The 22,309-nt window shown below is 39.6% G+C and overlaps 1 protein-coding gene across 1 annotated transcript in view; it reads left to right on the top strand.

Moving 5' to 3' along the window:
- The first annotated feature begins 522 nt into the window (after positions 1–522).
- LOC117370953 (semaphorin-3F-like) overlaps positions 523–22,309 on the top strand; it is a 62,563-nt gene continuing 40,776 nt past the window's right edge. Inside the window, 2 exon segments of the mRNA XM_033966506.2 lie at positions 523–876; positions 2,119–2,265. Coding sequence (XP_033822397.1) covers positions 2,154–2,265 — 112 coding nt within the window. The 5' untranslated portion in view covers positions 523–876; positions 2,119–2,153.

Below are 22,309 nucleotides of genomic sequence, written 5' to 3'. Positions count from 1 at the left end.
GTGCCGTACTGTGGAACATATAGACAAGCAGACTCTCCACGTGAAAAGTTACACAGTGCACCTTGAACTGTCAAATGCATAAACACAAAGGCTCAATGAATGGGATCATGTGTATTTTGGCCATTAAATATGATTTTGTAATTTGGCACAAACATTTTTATGACCAAATTTATCCTTTTCCCGTGTCACAACTTTTATTATGGGTTATTAATAACATAAAATACGTTACAGCCTATAGTCTTAACGCACATATTGAAGCTATCATCTTTGTGTGCAAACTATGATGATTTATTTTCTCAAACCCACATGTTGGAGAATCTAAATCTGATCTCGTTTGAACATTTCTCTCTTCATTGACGCGCTGGACCACTGCGTCATCTGTTTCGATTCCACCTCATAATTGTCGTTCTTCTGCGTAAAGATGACACGGGGCTGATAAAGTGAAGGCGGGGACGACACTCGGGGATGCTAAAAGGTACGAGTCCTCCCCAATGGGTGTGCCTATAGCCCCGCGCGCGCGAGACTATCCACCTGCACGAGGCGCTCCTTCTCACTCGCTCTCTGCCTGTGAGCGCTGTGCCACTCTGCGCAGCGACGCACCTCATCTCAGTATCAAGTCTTTTGTTTCTTCGTCCTCTTGAGTGGAAAATACCAAAGCTCTTGATGCGATTTAGACATCACTTCAAGTTAAGGCGCCTGCGTCAAGTTAATTGAAATCCGGGCTTTTGTTGTTTGCCTGTGGGATAATCGTGCAAGATCCGCGGCTGATACGTTTTCGTGCGGGCTCAGGGGCTCAAAGGATCTGCCGCTGCTGTCGCTGGATGCTTTTAAATGTGGACCAGATTTGGATGAACGCACGGCGCTCATAACAATAAGGTGGGTCATGAGAGATAAAGGATAATCAATTTTAAGTGTTTATTTTAGTGGCAAGAAGTCTAGTTGTGCGTCAGATCTGTGCGTAAAACAGTATAGGGTCTTATGGGGAAAGCTTGAGTCGAGGGAAAGGAGCAGGATGCCCCAATGCGCGTGCAACATTGGATCTCTGAAAAAGACTGTCTACTTAAAAATTCAACTTTTAAATGGGGACACATTGTTCCTAGCTATTCTCACTCTCTCGTCAAGTGCGTAGGAGTCTGGTGTTAATGAGCAAGGAGTAGGAAATCGCGAGTTTTGTAAAGGAAAGTTTGTGTGTTTTATGTAACGCTGAGCTGCTATCTGAAGTGATGACAAGTAGGGAGGCTGTTGTTTTTATATTTTCACAATTATTTGCCCGTATAAGTGACACGTGGTCAGTGCGTGTGTCCATAACTCCAAAGCTCAGTCACGCTTTATTTTGGTTAACGCTCCGTTTTGGAGTTGTGCCTTCGGGGGGCTTTATGTGGGAACTTGATCTTACGCTGCCGACTGACAGTTTGACCACAGATCTTCGTTTACAAGCAGATCAGTGCCATGCGTGGCGAATGCGCGCGCACGGACACCAACTAGTTTTATTCTCACTAAAAGCCTGATGGACGTCCGAGGCGGTGCAGATCTCCACGCTTTTACGCACGAAGTGGACAGTGGAATAATCATGTAGGCTTAGGGTTTTGTGACAGACTGGCCATGACGCACAAAAAGATAAACGAATGGACAAAGGAAGAAACGTTTTGTATTATTTTATTGGAAGTTTGGTTTAGATAAAAATGTGTCTTTATTAATCCAGTTAAACGTGCACTATGTAACTTTTGTGTTTAGGAATCTGCTAGCTGGTTGTGTTTGGGACATGTTGTTGCTTTGCCTGTAATGTTCTGCAGTATGGCATTAAATGTATTGATAGTGCATGTTTTCAGTTACAAAATGTTTTTATCGTGTCGACTCTACACAGATCTGACATGTAACTTGGTGCCAATTGCTTTCTATGAAGATGGATAAGTTTAAACATACAGGCAAAGTAATAAAATCTTCATAAAGCAAAGCAGACCCTCCACCAAAAAGTTACATACTGGTCTTTTAATCTTATTTGATGCTGCAATAGCAAAGTTTAGCCTGTTTCAACATACTACATTACTACATAAATTATACGTTAAAACTCCAGGTTGAAGTTTTCCTCTGACAGTCCTCTCTCTCCTCTGTTCTCAGCTCCTACTCTGGTTGTCTTTACTAACACTGGGACCATGTTGTGGGGCTCTCTATGCTGGCTCCTGGCCGTGCTGGCCCTCTCATCCGCAGCTCTGCCCCCCTCCAACGAGCCCATGTCTGCTCCCAGGATCTTCTTGTCCTTCAAAGGTAAGACACTTTCATTTCATCTTAAACTTCTCAAATGGTGGTGCAAAATCAAAATGCTCTGGTACAGTCGCTCGGCTCTACTGTTGTCATTTTTTTTAATGTATTAGTTGTAAGAGGTGATCATGTTTGCACAAAAGCTTGCTCAGTGTTACTGGGATGACTTGATTGCATAGAATTTGTGTATATGGTTTGCTTAAAATCCAGTACTTTTTAACCACAAGTAGCTGTTTATAACTGTGGTCCGTCTGCAACTTTAGCCTCACCTCTGAGATAAATAAATGCCACAGTATAAACTTAAACAATATGCTCCCAATTAGCCTTGTATCCCAAAGCACCGGTTGTGAATGCATTAATTGCTTACCTTAACATTCTTGACCTCACCGTGCTCACAACCTGGCTACATCCTTGGTCTATGTCGTAAAATCTAGCCCAGTTACCCTCTAAGCAATTAGTATGTCTTTTAGTGTTATTTTGAGTAGTGCAGTTGATTTATTAGTTTGCGTTGTAACTATTGGCATGGACGGGTTAGAACTTTATTGCATTTGTACTGAATATTATGGAAAAATTGAGTCTTATGAGCTTTAAGTGATGTTATAATGTTGTTACCTCCTCAAAAACATACCCAGAGTTGAGTTTTGTTTCATTCACACAGGTTTGTTTGTCTAGATCTCCAAATTCTCTCTTCTAACTTGTGATGTCATGTAATGGTACTTTTCAAGTTAACAGCTACCCTTTAATTTTTGTTCAGTAGAGATTGGCAATTCTTGGGTTGAAATGATCCAGATGATTCTAGTGAAGATATATGGAGTTTAAAAACACAGTGGAGCACTTCCTCTATTAGTGAGGAGAGAAAGACACAAAACACAACTTTATATATATGTTTGATGAGGAAATAACATAGAAAATAGTGCATTATTTTAAGAAAAGCTGGCGTGCCAACTGATTCTGTCAATATTAGTGGCTGTTGTAATATTTATGTACACTTTTTGTGGTAGCGTCTCTATGGTTTCTTAAGCCCTCTTGTCTCCACTGAGTAACAATAGAGAGACAACAGTGCACTGCGTCCTCTGTGAGAGTAAAAATAGTTTCTGGACAGTGTTGTGGCTCTGGTCGACAGCAGACAGTGGATATGACCACAAAGGACTCTGTGAATGGGAGTCAGGCCCGGGACACTGTCATTCACTATAACCTCAACCACAGTGCAATCCTGTAATATGTGCTTACTACACAGCCTGTAGTCAAAGACATGTCGCATTATGTAGCTTAGGTTGGCTGTTTAACTACAAACTCAAGAAGGCAGTGAGGACTTTTTACATTTCCTGATGTCATTCACAGGTTATATATTTTACTTAAGTTGGACCTTTCCTGAAAATTTGTGAATGGTCTTGGTCTATATCAGAACTAACCACATGGTATTAAATAAACTACTATAATTTGGTGTTTTAAATCACATTTTGTTGTAAAGAGGAATGTTTTTTTGTCATGATTGTGATTTAGTATCGCAGCAACACTAAACTATGGGTTTTTGTGGCTCAGTGAAGATTTACCCCATGACTACAAAAGGGGATTCCTGTATTTACCATTGAGAGACGGTGCCATTGCCACATGTTTTAGTGAACATAAAATATTATACTTGCCTACTTTTGGCTACTTAATTTACATTTTTCACTGTGTAAAATTTACTATTGTTTTGCTGTTTCCTTTTTATTTTGGTTTTACAGTAAACACTTAGGACATAGTACCGTAGTGCCATTGTACTTTTGCACTGCTGTGTTTTTCTTGAGCCAGATTAGTAAATCAAGTAACTGGATTAAACATGCATAGTTTGTTTAGAACTGATTCTTCAGCTGCTTGTAATATAATAATAATAATGGCTTGTAATGCGCTACACTATAGTCATTATTCATTCACTTCCACTAAGCTACTATTGTACCCACAGCTGTCCTCCAACCACCACCTATCATTCTCACACACACCACTTTCATACTAGGCAATGTGGGTGAAGTGTCTTGCCTAAGGACACAACAACAGAACTTGGCACACAACTTGCCACTGTCGCCCCTAATATCTAATGTTGATTTGTCCAAGAGTGATAAGAAATGTGTGAACTGACTTCTTCCACATTACCCAGAATCCTGATGTGACCTGATCTCCTGTTTACACTGCACAGTTTATTTTCACTGTGTTAAAAAGTATTTGAAGTGAATTTTGATGATTTTGGATCACATCTGAAAAGGTTTGGCCAAAGGCAATTAATCACACTGTTGGTTATGGATGCTTCAGTGTAAGCCAGTACAATACAGGTGATGTTATGCATGTACAGTTATGCTGATGGAAGAAAGCTCTGGTTGATTTAACATATATTTACTATACTTCTTTTTTTTTTATCAAGTGCTCGCTGGTCAAGACTGTCCAGATAAGTTAAAATCAATGCACTGAACAAAATCGTCAGTAGGAACATTGTTTGATCATCATTGTGTTTGATTATTATTGCATTATATATACTTTTCTAACAGTATAAGGGCATTTTATTGCTAGTATATTTTTACTCTATTGATCCTTGACGTGATCCTCAGTCAAAAGTCTACAGTTTATATTCCAATTTTACCTGATAACGTTTTCTCATTTTCTCATTTTCTCATGGCAGCTGCTTAGTGTGTCGGCTCAGACTGAGTTATTAACTGTGATAAGGATGAAGAAAGCAAACACGAGTAATACCAGAGGAATGTCCCTCTCAACTGGCTCTGGACACATTATAGAGCGCCGCATGTGTCAAAATAAACTACGCATTGTAACAGAAGAAATATGCTGTGGAGACATTTTATCAGTAGTCACAAAAGTAAGGTTTAGAAATAAAAGCAAAAAGGTAAACAGCAAAAACTCATGATTTTGCTATACTACACTTTTGCAGTAAAAAAAATAAAAAGCAATTAATGCAATAATTTGGACAAAAGTGGGATTTCTTCCAGAGTGTACATTGTAAACAACTACTTCAAGAATCACATGAATTTCCAGGTCTAAACTAGAGGTACAACACAATTTTCTATAAAAATACATAATATTTTGATAATTGCCACAGCTCAAATAGCAATTTTTGTTTGCCAGAGAATACCACCAAAATATGAACCCATTTATCTCCACAAAGGACAAGGCAGGCTTAGATCAGCTGCTAACCACTCCTATATTTACCTTTTTAACCAGCCGCTATAATCACATGCTATTTTAGTATTGGAGGCCCTGAGAGGTTGTGACCCCTAAAACAGGAGCCAAAATCCCATTCGAGGTTAACTGCCCTCAATGTGTGCGAGAACAGCCCCATATTAAACACTAATAGCTTGTCACTACACCGCCAAGGCACATTTGAAAGTGTTTAAGCTGCGTTTGCCTTTTCAAAATTGGCCAACTTTGTGAGAATGCAACAAAGCCCCAAACTCCTTAATTGGACTAATACTTGGGACAGCCTTGTTTCAGCCATTCACTTCTCTTGAATTCCCTTTTTACCAAATGAAATGGGTCAACAGTCGTCACGCTCCAACAAGGACCTGATATTTCTTTACAAACAGAACTGGCACTGTTTAATGTGTGAAATATTAAGTGTGAGCCTCAGAGCTTGTCCCGTTTTAGACAATGCAACAATAGACTATTTGATGCCGATTATACGATGGATTATATTTTCATTTTGTGGTCATTTTACAGTCACTTTTGCTGCAAGAGTAATCTATGTTGGTGGTCCCTCTTTAAACCAGTGTTTTCTCTGTGACCTGCACAGTCACAAAGAAGTCAAACAAGTGCAACAAAAGATGTGTCCCATGGCAAACTTTAAAGGTGCACTGTGTAACATTTCTGGTAGAGGGGCCGTCATTTGCTTGTATCCATGGAGATGTTATTGCGTTTTCTGAAATGTTCTACAGTACATTAATCTATCTAGCATCTGTTTCACTGCATGAGTTTTAATTTCTTAATCATTCCTTTAGCATGTACTTTTACTTTTACTATAATTTCTTCACAAATCTGATCTGGAACTTAGCTTGGTGTTGTCATGTGCTTGTCCCCATGGAGATAGGACAATAACATTTTCATAGAGACAAGAACTTCCACCAGAAAAGTTACATAACTGTGATCAGCCGTTCAGGTCAGCTTAAATGTTTTTGATGTGTTTTATTTTGGAAGACACACCTGAGGTCACCCTATGCCACGTGTAATTAAAACATCAGTTATGATTTGCTTTTTCATATCGCACCCTTCACGACGTCTACAGATCGTCAAACGTCTTGTGTAGTCAGCTCCCTTTGTACGTAAGTGGAGAGAGGAGACAGAGCTAAGTGCCTCAGGTCTGGCCAAATCAATGCGTTCTGAGTGAAACTGTCTGCAGGACGACTGACCTCTGGCTTCTTATCGGGGTCCATAGTCTAGACATACTGTGCGCTATGTAATACTAAACAATAATAGTCACTGAACAAGCTCGGATGCCATAGGAGCGGGTCGTTTTGTCCTGGATTGTTTGCTTCACTAAAATGTATCATCCTTAAAAACCTCAGCTCTGCAGGCCTTGTAAGACTAAACATGGAAGAAACATGGAAGCAGCCTGTTCTTCCAAAAGCATTTCAGAGCACCTGCCAGCTTGGAACTCTTTTTTATACTTACTCAGATGTCACTGTAATCCCCTCACAAAACAAACCGCTAAACAGTACCATGATTACATATTTTATTCTCAGGGACAGTGCAAGTTTGGAAGTTCGATTTGCACTTGCACCTATGTCTGTGTCCGTAGTCAAAACACTTCATTGGCCAGTATGAAGTACAGTGCGTGTGAGTGATTGCTGGTAGATTGGCAGCCTCACTTCTTGCAGTCTACCCCAAGGCAGCTGTGGCTACATTGTGCAATCTATTTCTCTGTAACAACTACGCCCTATTATCATTTACCTCCCCTGTTGTAATCTCACTCATTACGTACTGGATTTCCAATCTTTCAATGCACCCATTAATGTATTTCTATGGCAGTTTCCTAGTTGGTCTCCTGAGGTGTTTGTGTTGATGGAAAAGGGGAGGATGCATACGGTGCATCCCAGCAACCTCTGCTCCTCTGGATCCAGGCTGTCAGAGCGGGACTATTGAGGAGAGCAGAACAGGAGGCGACAGCTCCTGGGCTAAATATAGTGTCTCTCATGTCTACTGTTTTTCTACATGCTCCATCCCTCCTCTCCTCCTTATACATTTGTACTTGTACTGTTCAGGGAGTAGAGCCCCGGTGTGAAGTGAGCCATAAGGTAATGCTGTTTTAGTGAACTGGAAAAGGCTAAAGAGGCGAAAGTAATGTTCAGATAAGGTGAATGGGGTCGTAGGGAGATGCGTAGAGTAAAGTGGCCATAAAACTAAAATTTCAAGTTTGATTTTGATAAAAAGACTTGAATGATATTGATTTTTTATACAATGATTAATGAAATTTTCAGCTAGAAATGTATTCAAATATTATCATGTGGTTTTATCCAGACATGTGTAGAAGTATTCAGGAAATGTACATCTAAAAATGTCTAATTTTTCTCATTTTTCAGTACTGATACTTGCTCAAATGAGTATCTAGTTTCGATATGGTCACTTTTTATATAACCTTTTTCCACTTTCAAGGTGTTAAAGCTTTTTACGTCAAAGAACCGCCGACACGTGTTCATACACCAGTGTACGCAGACACTAGGGAGCGAGATGCGTTAAGTGTCTTGCCCACGGACACAACGACTGCATCTACGTGAGCTGGAATTGCATCGTTGTCGGGAGCGGGATTCGAACCACCAACCTTCGGATCAGTGGACAAACACTCTACCAACTGAGTCTACTACTATATATGTACTGTGGATATAAGTGTTAGTATCAAATAGTGTGCAGAGATATATGTCAATCGTTTTATTTTTATTTATGCACCATTTGCCAATCAGCAATTCCATTTTACAGTGTCCCAACATCTTTAGAAATTGGGCAGTGTTCTTTCCTCCCTCTCCTCTCATTACTGCCGTAGCCCCCCTGTGCTGAAATGCTAATCGCGTCTAAATGAACAACATCTGAATTGCAGCCTAATGATTATTTATTGAGGCGCAGGCATTTTGCTGTTGGGCGTTTTAATCATTTCATTATTTGTTCTGACGAGGAGCAGCCCCCAGACCCACAGAATAAACTGCATTCAAATTATAATGAATGCACCATTTAGAGCAGCTGCATGGGCATTTATTTTTAGTTTAGTGCTTTTGATTAGCTAGTCTAGTTTAATAATTATAACTCAATATTGTAAGTAAGTTGGTAATCATCTGAGATTCATTTCCGTAGAGAAATAAAATCTTGATGGCATAATATTGCAGAAAGATACAAAAAACAAACTATGGGAATTAATAGTAAAAAGCTCATTGTGCGTTTCCGCTGTTGAATTGAAGAGTAGCATTCAATTGATTAATTATGCCTGATTATATGTGATTATGTTTGTATTTTAAAGCGTTATAAGATATTTGATTAAGCACAGTATCACAGACTTGTATTAGTGATTCACAGTTCATCGTGAAATTGACTTGCAAATTAAGACCACTTAATGAATGTGTTTTTGGCTCTTAAACAGTGGAAGTCTGGGTGCAGCCTGGTGGGTGTTAATATTTGGCGTGAGTACCAGCCTCAGATCTTAATGTGGCAGACAGGATAAAAATAGTTACACTCATGATTGTACAATTCCGTTTGGGGGCATTGAATTTCCGATTTTTAAGTGTGCAGAGGTGGGAAGTTCTCTAACGCTACATTTATTTGAGTAACTTTTTAAATATTTATTTCAGAGTAGTTTTTTTACAGCATACATTTGCACCTACCTCAGTAATATTCTCTTTACTAAAGGTTTTAGGTTTCTCACTATGAATAAGTCTACAAGTGGCAAAAGCTTAATGTTGACAGTATTAAATTATTTCAGCATTTGTGTTTCTTGTACTGTTCCTACAGATATGATTTATTATTATTATTATTTTTTTAACATTTTTTTGTTTGTTTTTGTAGGTTATACTTTAAAAAATACTATATTCTGTGCATAATTTAATCTTTTGTCTTTGCAAGTCCATAAACAAGTTATAAATCAGATGTTATGTCAAGACAGTTACTCTGACAAATATATTTTAACTCATTTTTATTACTTTTATTTCTACTTGAGTAATATTATTTTGAAGTAGCAGTGCTCTTACTTGAGTACTATATTTCAATTCTCTACTCACCTCCAAAAGTGACAGAATTTGTGGAGGAATCTTGCAGAGGCCACCTGCAGAGGAACTCCAAGATGGCGGGGGGCAGTGCACTTGTTGTGGTTTTAAACATGGATTTAATGGTTTTGTTGAGAGGTGGGTTACTCAGATCTGAAGTGACAGCTTTTTAGATTCATGTGGAGCGTGTGTGGTCGGGCGTCTGTTGTTTGTGGTTCGAAGAGAAGACGCAGAGGGGCACAGATCTGACAGGGCTATAAATGACTGTGGTGGATTTGGTTGGGTTGCCATGGCAGCGTACCTGTCACTACCTGTCAAAGAGGGAGTGGGTTCAAATGCTTCACAGACAGCCAATCCTATGTGTTTCTTTGTCCAGAGATATACGTCTTGGTCTTACAATTATTATTTGTACCCAACAGTTAACCTCTTTTAGTTACTCATATGCCACTGATTTGCTGTTTATGCTGCAAAATTTCACATTGTTTTTTAACTTGGAAGCAATTGATGAAAATGTTGAAAGTTGTTAATGGTAAATTTATAGCTTTCATGATGGAAAAAATGTATCCTGACAAAATATCACATGCAGAAATGAGTCTGGGACGATGTGGCAAAAACGAATTCAGCCTGGAAAGTGGGAATTACACAGGCATCACTACGAAAGAAAAGTACTGAAGTATTGAAAGAGTTATGTTTGGCCCTCAGACCCTGGCAGAAGACATAGCGATGAAGGGCGTGCCAGTTAGATGACGTTTAGGAGATGCGTTCCCCCGAGAGCCTGGACACTGGGGGTGGTAGAGGTGAGGCTGAGGCGAGTGAAGGGGACGATGAGATGATGAGAGGCCGAGGGGACGCTAGGGAGGAGGTGGGACGCGGCACAAACTGAAGCGGCCGTGCATCTGCAATGAGCGTTTAAATTGGGCAGAGTGGGCGCTGATTGGATGAAGGGGAGGTGTGTGAGCAGCGAGGAGGAGTAAAAGGAGGAGGTGATGAACGCTGAGGAGCAGGAAAACTCTGGAGAAGCAGCGAGGTAGACGGGGGCGCAGTTAGGTCTTCCAAGTTGAATTACGCTGGCTCCATTTATCCCATTTGGCCAGTCGCTTTCAATATTAATTTTTTTAACATAAACAATACAGGCTTATAATTATTACCATTTACTTAACACAAGCAATTATCAAAGTATTTCCAGCAAAATTGGAAATCTGCTCCAGACTGACTGTAGTTCTCTTGATTAAAAAGCCCCAAACTGACCAGTGATGATTAAAAATGACTGAATCTCGATCTCTATTAATATTTGATCAATTGCACAGTCCCATAACAGCAAGGATAGTGACAAATAGTGCACTGCAACTTCATTAGACTAAACCTGATTAGCAAATGAACATGCGTAATCCTCGATAGCAGTATTTATCTTCTGTGTATCCAGGTGTGACAGAAGTGCTGCTCTCTGGAGATATGCTGCACAGATGGAACAAGGGAAACCCCAGGGTCAAGGGCACCTCCACTCGTGTTTACTCCAACAGCCTCATTCATGATCATTTGTCTGTCAGTGCGAGGATCAGGTTACACCGCTAACACTGACCTCCGGATGGTCACCATTTTCATTATAGAGTGGGAATAGTCAGACCTTGGACAATTGTTTGGGGAAAACTGTGTCATTGCCTCCTTTATATAAAATGCCTTGGAAAAGATTTGCATGAGTAGGGGGTGTGTTAGTTGACAAGTGTGTTTAAGAATATGACAAACTAAGTGCAGAGGGGTGTTGGAGAGGTCATCATTATTGTACCTAGGTCAGATGCCATTCCAGGACTGGTCCAATAAAGCATGCATTGTGTAATAATAGCACATACAATAACACGTTTTCAAGTAAATATTTGTGATAAATGACTCAGTTGGTAAAGTGTTTGTCCACTGATCTGATGGTTGCCGGTTCAAATCCCATTCTAGACGTAAAAATCACTGGTTGAGCGGTCAGATTCACCGGCCCACAGGTTGGCAGTGTGATTCCAGTTTGTACAGATGAATGATGTTGTTGCGTCCTTGGGCAAGAGACTTAACCCACCTTGACCCCAGTGTCTTGCGTACACTGGTGTATAAATGTGTGTGCGAATGGTGCTATATAAAAAATATGACCATTTACCATAAACAGTAATATTAAAACGTATTCAAAATATTTACTGAACCGTTAATCTTACAGTAGTACAAAAAAAAAAAACATTCCCCATTAGCACAAAAAAAAGTACCCAAAGTAATAGTCCCATCCGTCATTTATTCGAACGATAGGTTGATATAGTAATTATAGTGACAGAGAAGTTTTAAGTGGTAAATTGGCTCAGTGTTAGAGTTTTTCCAATAAAACCGTGTTGTTCTTTTGATGTGAATCGGATGTTGAAAGCTACAAAGAGATCGCAGTTAATGTAGCTTTAAGTAGTCTGTCCAAGAGGCCCATGAGAGAGAGAAGAGAGTGAGATGGAGAGAAAGAGAGGGAGGTAGAGCGAAAGAGAGATGGAGAGAGTGAGACAGAGGAGGGAATGGAGGGTGAGATAAAGAGCGGGAGCAAGTGAGACAAAGAGAGAGAGAGAGGGAAAGGGATAGAGGGGAGATAAAAAGAGAGAAAGTGAGAGAGGGATAGATGGGTAGGTCAAGAGAGAGGGAGAAAGAAAGAGAAAGGCCGTGATGTAAAGAGAAAGAAGAAGAGAGGAAGGAAGAGAGAATAAGAGAGGGAGACTGAGAGAGCTAGAAAAAGAGAAGTAAGAGAGAGGAAGAAAGAGAGAGGTTCAAAGAGGAGAGAAAGAGATAAAGAGGGAGGGAGAGAAAGCAAGGAAAGGAGAGAGAGTGGTGAGAGAGAAAGAGAGAGAAGAAGGCAGGGAGGTAGAGATAGAGCGATGAGGTGAGTGGTGTAAAATGTGCAGGAGTTGCCAGGGCAGAGGCGGGCTGAGCTGTGAGAGTGCTAATGGACGGGAGGGCATCAGTGTCAGGTTAGCTCTCTCCTCTGCGCCCACAGAGCACAGACAGGCTCTGGGAATGAGGCCGACAGAAGCAGGGAGCACAATGCCTCTCTATGGACAAATTGTGTGTCTGCTTCCCATTAGAGTGTCGACTGAGATGGTTTACCTCAGCTGGTGACGGTCGCTGTGGTGAAGCTCGGTGCCCCGGCTGTAACCTACTGAAAAAACCCAAAAAAAACTACATGTACAAGTCAATGAAAACTGCTGACTGTTCACTTCTATAGGCTTGAAAGAAATAACATACAACTGTCACATGGCTTGGTTCTAGGGTTGTCAAAAGTATCGAAAATCAGATACTAACTAATATTAAAACTCGTATCAAAGCTAGATACTCAGCAAAAAAATAAATAAATAAATAAATAAAATAAAAATAAACAAATCACTAGTCCTGAACAGTTTCATCTTGAGTTTTATCAGAACAAGTGTAAAACCGTCAAAAGTATCGAAAATCAGATACTAACTAATATTAAAACTAGTATCAAAGCTAGATACTCAGCAAAAAAATAAATAAATAAAATAAAAATAAACAAATCACTAGTCCTGAACAGTTTCATCTTGAGTTTTATCAGAACAAGTGTAAAACCGCATATAATAGACAAACACTATTATTTTGTGTTGAAAATTACAATATTGTCTAAAAAGGGGCTTTTAAAATGATCATCTGGGTATCAAAATCAAGTCTGTTCTTTAGTATCGACATTAACTTTTGAAATTTTAGTGTCATGGGAACACTGCTTGATCCCAGACAGTGTTTTGCTTCTGTATAAAATAGTTCTTTGGGTGGGAGCTGTGGCGGAGCAGTGGCGTAGTTTTGGTTTGGTTTATTTGTCTAGATTTTTTGTGTTTGACTCTTTGCTTCTGAGGTTATTTTTTGAGTTCTCATGGCTTTTATTTTTGTATTTTTTGTATTTATTTATTTTGTTTAATAATTTAAAATATCCATAAATATTAAAATTTCCAAAAATATATAGTTTTGGTTTTTAGACTTATTAACCCTTAGCCTCAGCCAAAATTCTGAAATAGTTAAACACATTTCATTCAGCATCACCAACTCACAAAAAATCATCATTTGTCCTTAATTGGCACAAACTTCCAAGTTCATGATCAATTAAAAATGGTTGATAATATAATGAAGACAGAACAGGTCTGTCTTTTCCCACAAATAGCTGCTTTTACATTATACTTTATGGGTCAAAACTCTACGACTCTACTACAAAAGTTAGAAACAGGGTCTTTGAGGCATTATCCACCTATTCCCTCACAAAAGACAGCTCAATAGAAGTGGTGAAGTGTCTTGCTCAATGGCCACATGGATTTGGGCAAGAGGATTGAAGGATTTGCCACCAACAACCTTTTAAGTTGCTAGAAAGAAACTGAATAATGGTAGTCCCTTTTAAACTAAATTGCATCTTGGCGTCCCATGAGTATTTCTATTGCTGTTGGATAAATTTGTACCACTGTTTCAGCTCTATGTTGCACAAAAGAACTATTATTACATATTAATCTTTTTCTGATCTATGTTCTAATGTTGTTTCCTCATCACAAACAGACCTGGAGTTGTGTTTTGTTTCATTCACACATGTTTAACACACAAACCCTGAAGATTTAGTGCTTCTTTTAAACAGAAATCACTCAGTAATACAAGACGTGCTCTACTGTGTCTTAAACATACACCTTCACTAAAATCATGTGGACAATTTCAGCCCTGGAATTGGCAATCTCTACTGAACTAAAGGTAAAAGGAGCTGTTAATTTGAAAACTACCACTTCATGACATCACAAGGTGGAACAGAGCATTTTGAGCATTGGAGATGTAGATAGACTAATAATAAAGGTTTACTCAAATATGTATGAATGAAACAAAACACAACTCCAGGTGCATTTTTGACGAGGTAACAAAATTATAAAGTGGCTTAAATCTCACAAGAGTCCATTTTATGTAATACAGGACCTTCTTTAGGTGGTTGTCAGAGAATGCAGGAAGGAGAAATTCCAGTGGTATCTTATTATTTTTAATTCTAGCACTCAGTTGCATATGGTACATACAAATCATCTTGGAAGAAGATCTGTTAGCAATTTGGCTCAGTTGAACAGTTGGACATGGGCCCAAATGCATTGTGGGCCATACATCTACTTAGACACGAAACAAAACGTTGCCAAATTTTAATATTGCTTCTTGTATGCGATCAAACTTCTGCAGATCCGTTCTACCTTATGGAGGTTGCTCCAGTTTTTCTCAGCTAAATGAAAGGTTTAAGTTGTTTGGAGATTTGGGCAGAGACAGGGAGCCTCAAGCACCCACATCCTCACAGGACCTCTCAGGTGTGGGGGATTTGCAGTGAGAGTCCATCAGGCTGCTGCTGTATATGTTGGTTTAGGCCCAAGTCTCTGTCGGGGAGATTATGGGAGAAATGTGGCCTGTGGTTGATCCTGTGGGAGGAAACAGTAGAGCCGTCTCGCTTCACTTTCAGAAATCATCCGCTGTCAGACTACTACAGGAGTCAGTGTGTTTACAGGCAGGGCTTAGCTGAACTGTAATCAGGGAAGAGGGCTCGCTGCGTTCAGACGAGATTCACATTTTTGAGTCCACAATGCCTTATTTTAACTTATGCAGCAGTGTATTTGCTCTCTTTGTGGTAGATTTGTTGTATTATTAACAAGATGTTTTTCAGTGTTTTCCTCACTGCACTATCAGATCCATAGTGAAGACTTTGCCTGGCAGCCGAACTGCTTCTCTGCATATTCTATACACAGGGAACGTTAGTCGGACCATCGCCCCCTCCTTCATTTCTCAAGCCAAACTCAAGGCTTGGGTTTTTTTGGAGGATTTGAACAAAATCAACCTTCTTTTAACTATGATTCGAAGCATTTAGCATTGTCCATCAATCACAGCCATCAGAAATCTGGGAGATAAGATCAAGGCACAGACAACACGTCCTTATAGTATGAGAAAAGCTTGTATCCTTGGCTGACCAGGCTAGCCATACAACTTTGAAACTTAAGCTCAAGTATCTGGTCAAGTCTCATAATTGAGGACATATATCAAACCAGTTTGACTTTTCCTTTGTCAGGATGTTTTGTTGTACTAGCTTAAAGCCAGATGCCTTCCCTAAACCTCTCTGTTCATCCTGTTCACTGACTTGTGGTCACTTTGGTTGTTAAATCCTGTAAAACTGCCAATAACACTAGTTTCTCTGCTTAGATGTAACCACTTTGCTCCACAAGTTGAACATTGAGGCTGTTTCTTGGATATAATTGCTGAAAAATGACCCTGAGTTAGATACCAACATCATCAACAAGCTTTGAGACGTGAACCACTTGATAAATAGCGAAATCCTTCTTGTCGGATTGATCTAGCCTAAATCGGATTTGTATTCCCTGTTCCATTAGCTGTGGCTTTAGGCTATAGTAATGCCTTGGCTTGGAGGTCAGCTTAGCTTGTGTGGGCGAAAACCCTATGAACCCGAAGCCCAGAAGAAGATCATTGTGGTTGTGATGGTAGAGAGAGAACGTGGAGGGGGGCCGGGGCTGGGGGTAGTGTTTTGGGGGCTGGGGACTTCATATTTGCCCTGTTTTCTGGGTTCATGCTCTGATGGGCGTCCAATGTGCTGATAATATCCTGATTGTGGTTGAAAGTATTGAAAAGTTGCCAAGATTTCCTCCGCGCACACTACACTACACGCCCCTTTGCCTCCACTCTTTGTTAGCAAGCCTATTCTCAGGAAGAGCCCCCGTAGGTGTCTCTAATGGTATGTTGGCAGCGCGCTCAATGCTAACGGCACTATATGTTTGCATGCATGTGACTGTGTATGTATATGTGTGAATGAGAGATGGGAGCGAAAAGGGCCTCCTCGGTGGCTGTTGTGCGTGTTGTTGTTGGTTGTCGACGCCTCGCTCATCCGCTTGAATGGACTGTGCGGACTCAATAGAAGAAGGGCGTTTGTGTGGGATGGGTTCATCATTCATTAACTTCATTCATGTGGCTGAAGAAGCAATGGGGCATGGTATAAAAAGCACTAGCATTAGCATCTTTCCTAACTTTTAGCATGCACATTTTGTATCTGCTGCTTTGTGCAAATTATGTATTGTATTAAACATAAAGACGTTGTAGTTCATTTTAAATAGTTTGTAGTGGTTTACGTATTCCTCACCAGAGTGGAGTTTTGCCATCCTGATAATGTTAACAACAACTAGCATGCTAACAGCGCACCACCCTCACTTCCTGGTTCACGGACGATAAAACGCTTTATAATTTGATGCAGACAGCACAATGGTCTCATTTTGAGTTTTACCATCTATCTGTACTGGAGCAAAATATTTTTTTACTTTATTGCAATGGAAAAATTGGGTACATCCCCTTAAATTGTTGGGATGCTTGAGTCTGTTTGATCTGGTGCCAAGTTTGTGAAATCCTCCTGCTAATACAGACAATAATTAATATTTTGGACCAGTGAAATTTATTGCCAGTTGTGAACAGAAGCAGCTATATAACCCTCATTAATTACTGCAATTTATGAACATTTTACTCAACATCACAACCTCTTTTTATGTAACGTTGTAGTGGGATTGATTGGCCTATTGAAAATGGCATGTTTCACTGAATTAGAATGATGGAAGAGCATGGACTGACAGGTTTTTTGCATGTTTCAGGGAAGCATCAAGTCTTGGCACCAATACCCAGACGCAACATTTTGTTCAACGGGTGACAAATGTACTTTTAATGTGCTTGACTCAATGGAGGAGGGAGACACGGGAACAAAGGCGTCTTGTGACTCGTGAAGAATCTCCAAACTATGATGCTTTGTCTGCTCCTAATCACATTGAAAAGTGTAAAAAGCTCAGCCACCATTAGTCTTTAGCTTTGACTGAGCTAACGTCATTCATAAAGTGGATTTGGGCACACCGTGAAATTCAGCCTAAATTTATTTGTTGGATTATGCTGTCCTATTAAACCATCTAAGCATGATTAATTACTCGCAAACAAGCTTGCAATCAGCGCATAAAAGAGAGAGGAACTTCACATTGAGACGCTATAGATGCTTTTTCCTCTATTTAAATTCATTGCCGTGTTAAACCGCGTTAGTTCACTGCGAAGTTCACTGCGAAGTTTCAATGCGACGTTTATGAGTTGCCAACATGTGATTCAGTGCTTGCTTATAGAAGGATCATTTTATGTAGCAGCTTCTATTAAGAGAAGGTATTGCATCAATTTTAAAGAGAGCAGACAGACACTAACATTTTTAACTGCTTCGATTGCAATTTACTAAAGGGTTAGTGCAAAGCTTACTATGGGTTGGGCGTTTAGTTTTTCACAATCGGGCTGTAGTAGCAGTAGTTTATAATCTTCAACGATTAGCTTGGGTTATTTTAAACGAGACAATCATCTGTCAGTAAAAGCACATGGTTTGGAGCAGATTTAAGACTAGACAAAATCTGACTGTTTTGTTAAGTTAAGGATTAAAAATTGGTATTATTTATGTTCAGGAAATTAATATTGAAAGGCATTTTATTAGTTTTTGATGAGACAAAATGGAATTCAATGAAAAAATGTGATCGGTCAATACTATGGAAAAATTGTGATTCATTTCTGGCACTTAATTTGCTTAAACTATCACTGTATAGAATAGAATTGGCAATGCAAAAAGGCTAATCTAAAATCACTAAAATTAAGGATTTTTGTAACTGTTCCTCAAGAGATATATTTTTTTAAACTGGCGGGAAAGTTTTGTTGTTGCTGAAGCCCTAAAACCAATATACTGCAATATAACCAAAACTGTTTTTCTGAAGTCTTGGTTTGATTTTAGAGACTAGAGGTACACATAAAGCAGAGGAAGAGAAAATCACTTGACTTTATTGTAGGAGCTGTCTGCGTGACACTCACTGGCTTCGTCCTAAGCTCTGGAGCTGAAGACGCCACTGATTGCACACTCACAGATTCTCCAAAACCTCTTATCTAACCCCTGTCATATAAATCAGTGCTTAGCCATCCTCTGTGTGGTGATAAGGCCAGACAAACTCAACTGATCCAGACCAGGAAGGAGCTGAGAAGTTTACACTCCTTATTCACAAAACACTATCTGCTTTTCATTCAGCACATCTGGAAGGAAATTACTTTGACGATTCACAATTTATTAGTAGGAACAACAACATATGTTATCATCACAACTTTAGAAACAAAATTGAGCCGTTTCAATTCAACCTACATCTTAATTGTTTATCTGACTGTTTAGGTCAACTGGTCTCATACTATATACTAGATACTTCATACTATAGACCAGTGAATGACTTTGTACTATAGACTGTATGTATAAATGGACATAGCTAACCTGCTAGCCACTGCGTTCCACATAGGGAGTGATCATGAGTGCGCTTCTGGCTCCATTGACTCTTGGTCCAGTTCATTTTCCATTAGTAAACTGTGTCCTCTTTCTCTGTAACTGCTGCTGTCAGACTCGTCATTTTGATCTTAAATTGTTTGTATTAACCCGCTCTACACGATCCTGGTATTTTGTTTCGCTATTGTGTCTGCAACTCAAGATATGAACATTAATAAGCGACATATCAGCTGCCTTCTTTCCCTGAGGTTGCTCCCGCTCGCGTTAGCAACAGGTTTGATTGACAGCGTTGCTAAGCACTAACCCTAACCCTGCCAAACCAGTGGTGAGGGGGAGAGCGGGTATTATCTTCAACAGATTGGCTCCAGATTGGCTCCTTAGGTCCTGTGATACTCGCAGTCGGAATTCCAACTACGGAGCACCAAATTTACCACTATAACTGCGAGTCTCGACGAGCCTCATTTAACTGAAGTCCACTGAGTCAAACACTATGGGCTCTACTTCTTTATACAGTCTATTCTTTTTACATAAAAAGTTGGGCCCCGAGATCAAAAAGGTTAAAAACCCCTGCATTAGACAACGGGATTTCACCTTCACTGTTGTTAGATGAAATAACCACGAATAAATGGAAAATTGTGATCTTTCTTCTCACACTAACCGTTGCATTAAAATTGAATATTGTGACCCTATCAGTGCTTGTTGATTGTCTACGTCTAAAAACTGGCTGTACTAGAACTGAAATGGGAAAAAAGCTTTTGGTTATTTTGATAAACTGGATACACTGATGCTACTAATGCACTTTAATAATCTGCACCTGTTTTAATGTTTTAATGGACCTATGTAATTATTAATTTTTTCGTTTTTGTTTGTATTTTTCGGTATTTTAACCAGGGCGTCCATAAAAAGCAGAGTCTGAGTGCTCTCATCGGGCTTTCTCTGTATAAATAAAGTCTGTCACATTAAAGGCTGGTATGTTGACAAAATTACCCTTTTTTGCGACGTACTAGACAGCTAATTGTAATATTCTGAACAGTTTTCATTACATTGAATTATTGCTGTTGTAGCTTTGATCAAAACCTCCAGTAATAGCTCAATGGTTTGCTCTAAATTGAATGTTTGTATATTTTTAGCGGAGACATTGGTCTAGTTTTAGTGTAAAGCTAGACCTGGGTAGTTGGACTTGGCTCTGTGATGGATGAATGTTTTTAGTAGTTTTTTAGAAGTAGTTTTTAGTGCAATGCTTGGCACGCTGGGATATACTTACTGTTGCATCAGTGGTTTAACTTTCTGAATGTCCGTTGCAACATTGCTATTCTTAAATCTGCTTTAGCGTAGCACAAAAAGGCTGTTGTCTTTTTTTGACTTTGTTGCACTTTTGTTGTTGAGCACTTTGCAAACCAGGAGTCATGCTGTGGGTCATGTGAGGTAGAACTACTAGCTTCACGGTACATATTTCGCTTTTTGTCACTTTTTAATGACCAAAATATAAAAACACATACGTTAAGATTGTGAAAAATCAATTAAAATGAAAATATAATTACTTTCTATTCAATTAAATGAAAATCGTCTACTAACAAAACGTGAACAGACTTGATGCTCTTCCATTACCCCCATGTTCCCACTGACCCTTGTAGTCACGGGTGAGAAAGGGGTCACGGGGTCAGCCGGTGGGACGTCCCATCTGCCCATCAAACATAAAGGGTCCAAACTGAACATGGCCTGGAGTTTTAAAAGGGAGGGGCTAGTGCGTCAGTCAGCGAGGGGCAACAGAAAAGACGGGGATTACGCGCAAGACAGTGATCTTTAGGTCTTTGGGTCTGTCAATCAAACGCAGCCACTGTCACTCCAACTCATTACACGTGTGAATGGTATTTTTTTATTTATTTTTTTGTATTTAAACAACGAAATGCAGTAAAATGTTTATGTTGCAAAGCGCTAACTGCAGAGACTGTCATTTCAGAAGTACCACAAGCAACAAAGTAGATCTATCCAGTCTTCTTCTGTATAAAATCTGCTAACTCTGTAGTTCAGATCTGTACAAACATGTCCTGATATGTGTTTCTTAGTTTGTCAGTTCATATTTCAGTCTATTTTCAACCCAGTTCTGAACTTTGAATTAAATAATAAACTGCAAATCTAATCGCAACCGTAATGCTTGTCAGAAAAATCACAAATAGATATTTATCCCAAATCAGTGCACCTTACAGATCAATTTTTCCTCTACATTTGACCCATCCTTCAACCCACGTGCTGCTGGACCACATGTCAAGAACAGCGGGCAACAAAAGTGCAGCCGGATCCCAGTCTCGAGCCAGGATTTTGGTCAGGTTTCTATAACTGGAGAGAAACAGCTGTGCATGTTTTTAGTTGATGGGGGATACCAGAGTAACATGAGTAAACCCACCCAGACACAGGGAGAACATGCAAACTCCACACAGAAAGACCCCGCCCTGCCTGGGCACGGAACACGGAACCTTCTTGCTATGAGGCAGGAATGCTTAACACTCATAAGAACAATTACACTTTCCGATAACTAAAGCGATCCTTCCTGAACAGTGTGTCATTTTAAAGTCTAAGAACTCAAACAGTACATACTTTTCCAGCCCCTCCCTGTATCTTTCTGACACCTCATATAATCCTGGCATTCACCTTGTCAAGAATCAGTTTCTTATTACATCAATGTGGAAAGAACACTGTTGGAGGTATAATAAGAGCCTTTGTTTTCTGCTGACATGGACAGATTGTAATAAATCTCTCAGCAGCTCAATATAAAATGTATCCAAAGTATTACCATAAACGTGCTGTTATAGCTATAATACTTGTGTGGAGTCATTGCTACTTTTCACTGGACTATATGATTGGCCAACACAAGTTTGCAGTCAGGTTACAGACGAAATGGTAACATAGGCAGGAAATATGAAATCCACGTAGAGGATTAACTTTTCTGAGACCGATAACTCATTTTTAAAGAGTTTTAAAGAGCAAACCCAGACACATTAAAATGAAAAGTTATTAAATACTTAATTTCTCAACAATCTGTACTTGGTTTTTCCCACACTTTTTAGTTAACCGTCTTCCTACGTTTGAATCCTGAGCTTTGGAAGTAGCACCAAAGCTTTACTTAATGCTGGAGACAGGTTTCTCAAAGGAAATTTTAAATATAAAATATGTATAACCTCTGTCACTAGTACGACAACTATATTGCGAACTAGCTTAACCCACTTTAGAAAGACTTCTTAGATAGCTCTTTAGAAAGCAGTGGGCGCGTCTACACGAGATAAGTTTCTACATTTTAAGGGATCTAGCGGCTCTCATTCGGCTGTAGGCACATAATAAGGTCTTCTGGGCTTCTTCCAGATAATAACAGAGAAGGCATTACCTGTAATAACTTGTCCGCTACTATCTATTTGTTTTTATTGGAGTGGAGACCGAGGAACTGTTTGGATATCCGCCGCCTAATATGTTTTCCTTATGCTGAATTGTTTGC

Source organism: Periophthalmus magnuspinnatus, chromosome 5 (genome assembly GCF_009829125.3).
Source record: "Periophthalmus magnuspinnatus isolate fPerMag1 chromosome 5, fPerMag1.2.pri, whole genome shotgun sequence".
Lineage (NCBI taxonomy): Eukaryota > Metazoa > Chordata > Actinopteri > Gobiiformes > Gobiidae > Periophthalmus > Periophthalmus magnuspinnatus.
The sequence above is the reverse complement of the archived record's forward strand: the minus strand, read 5'-3'. Positions and strand labels throughout refer to the sequence as shown.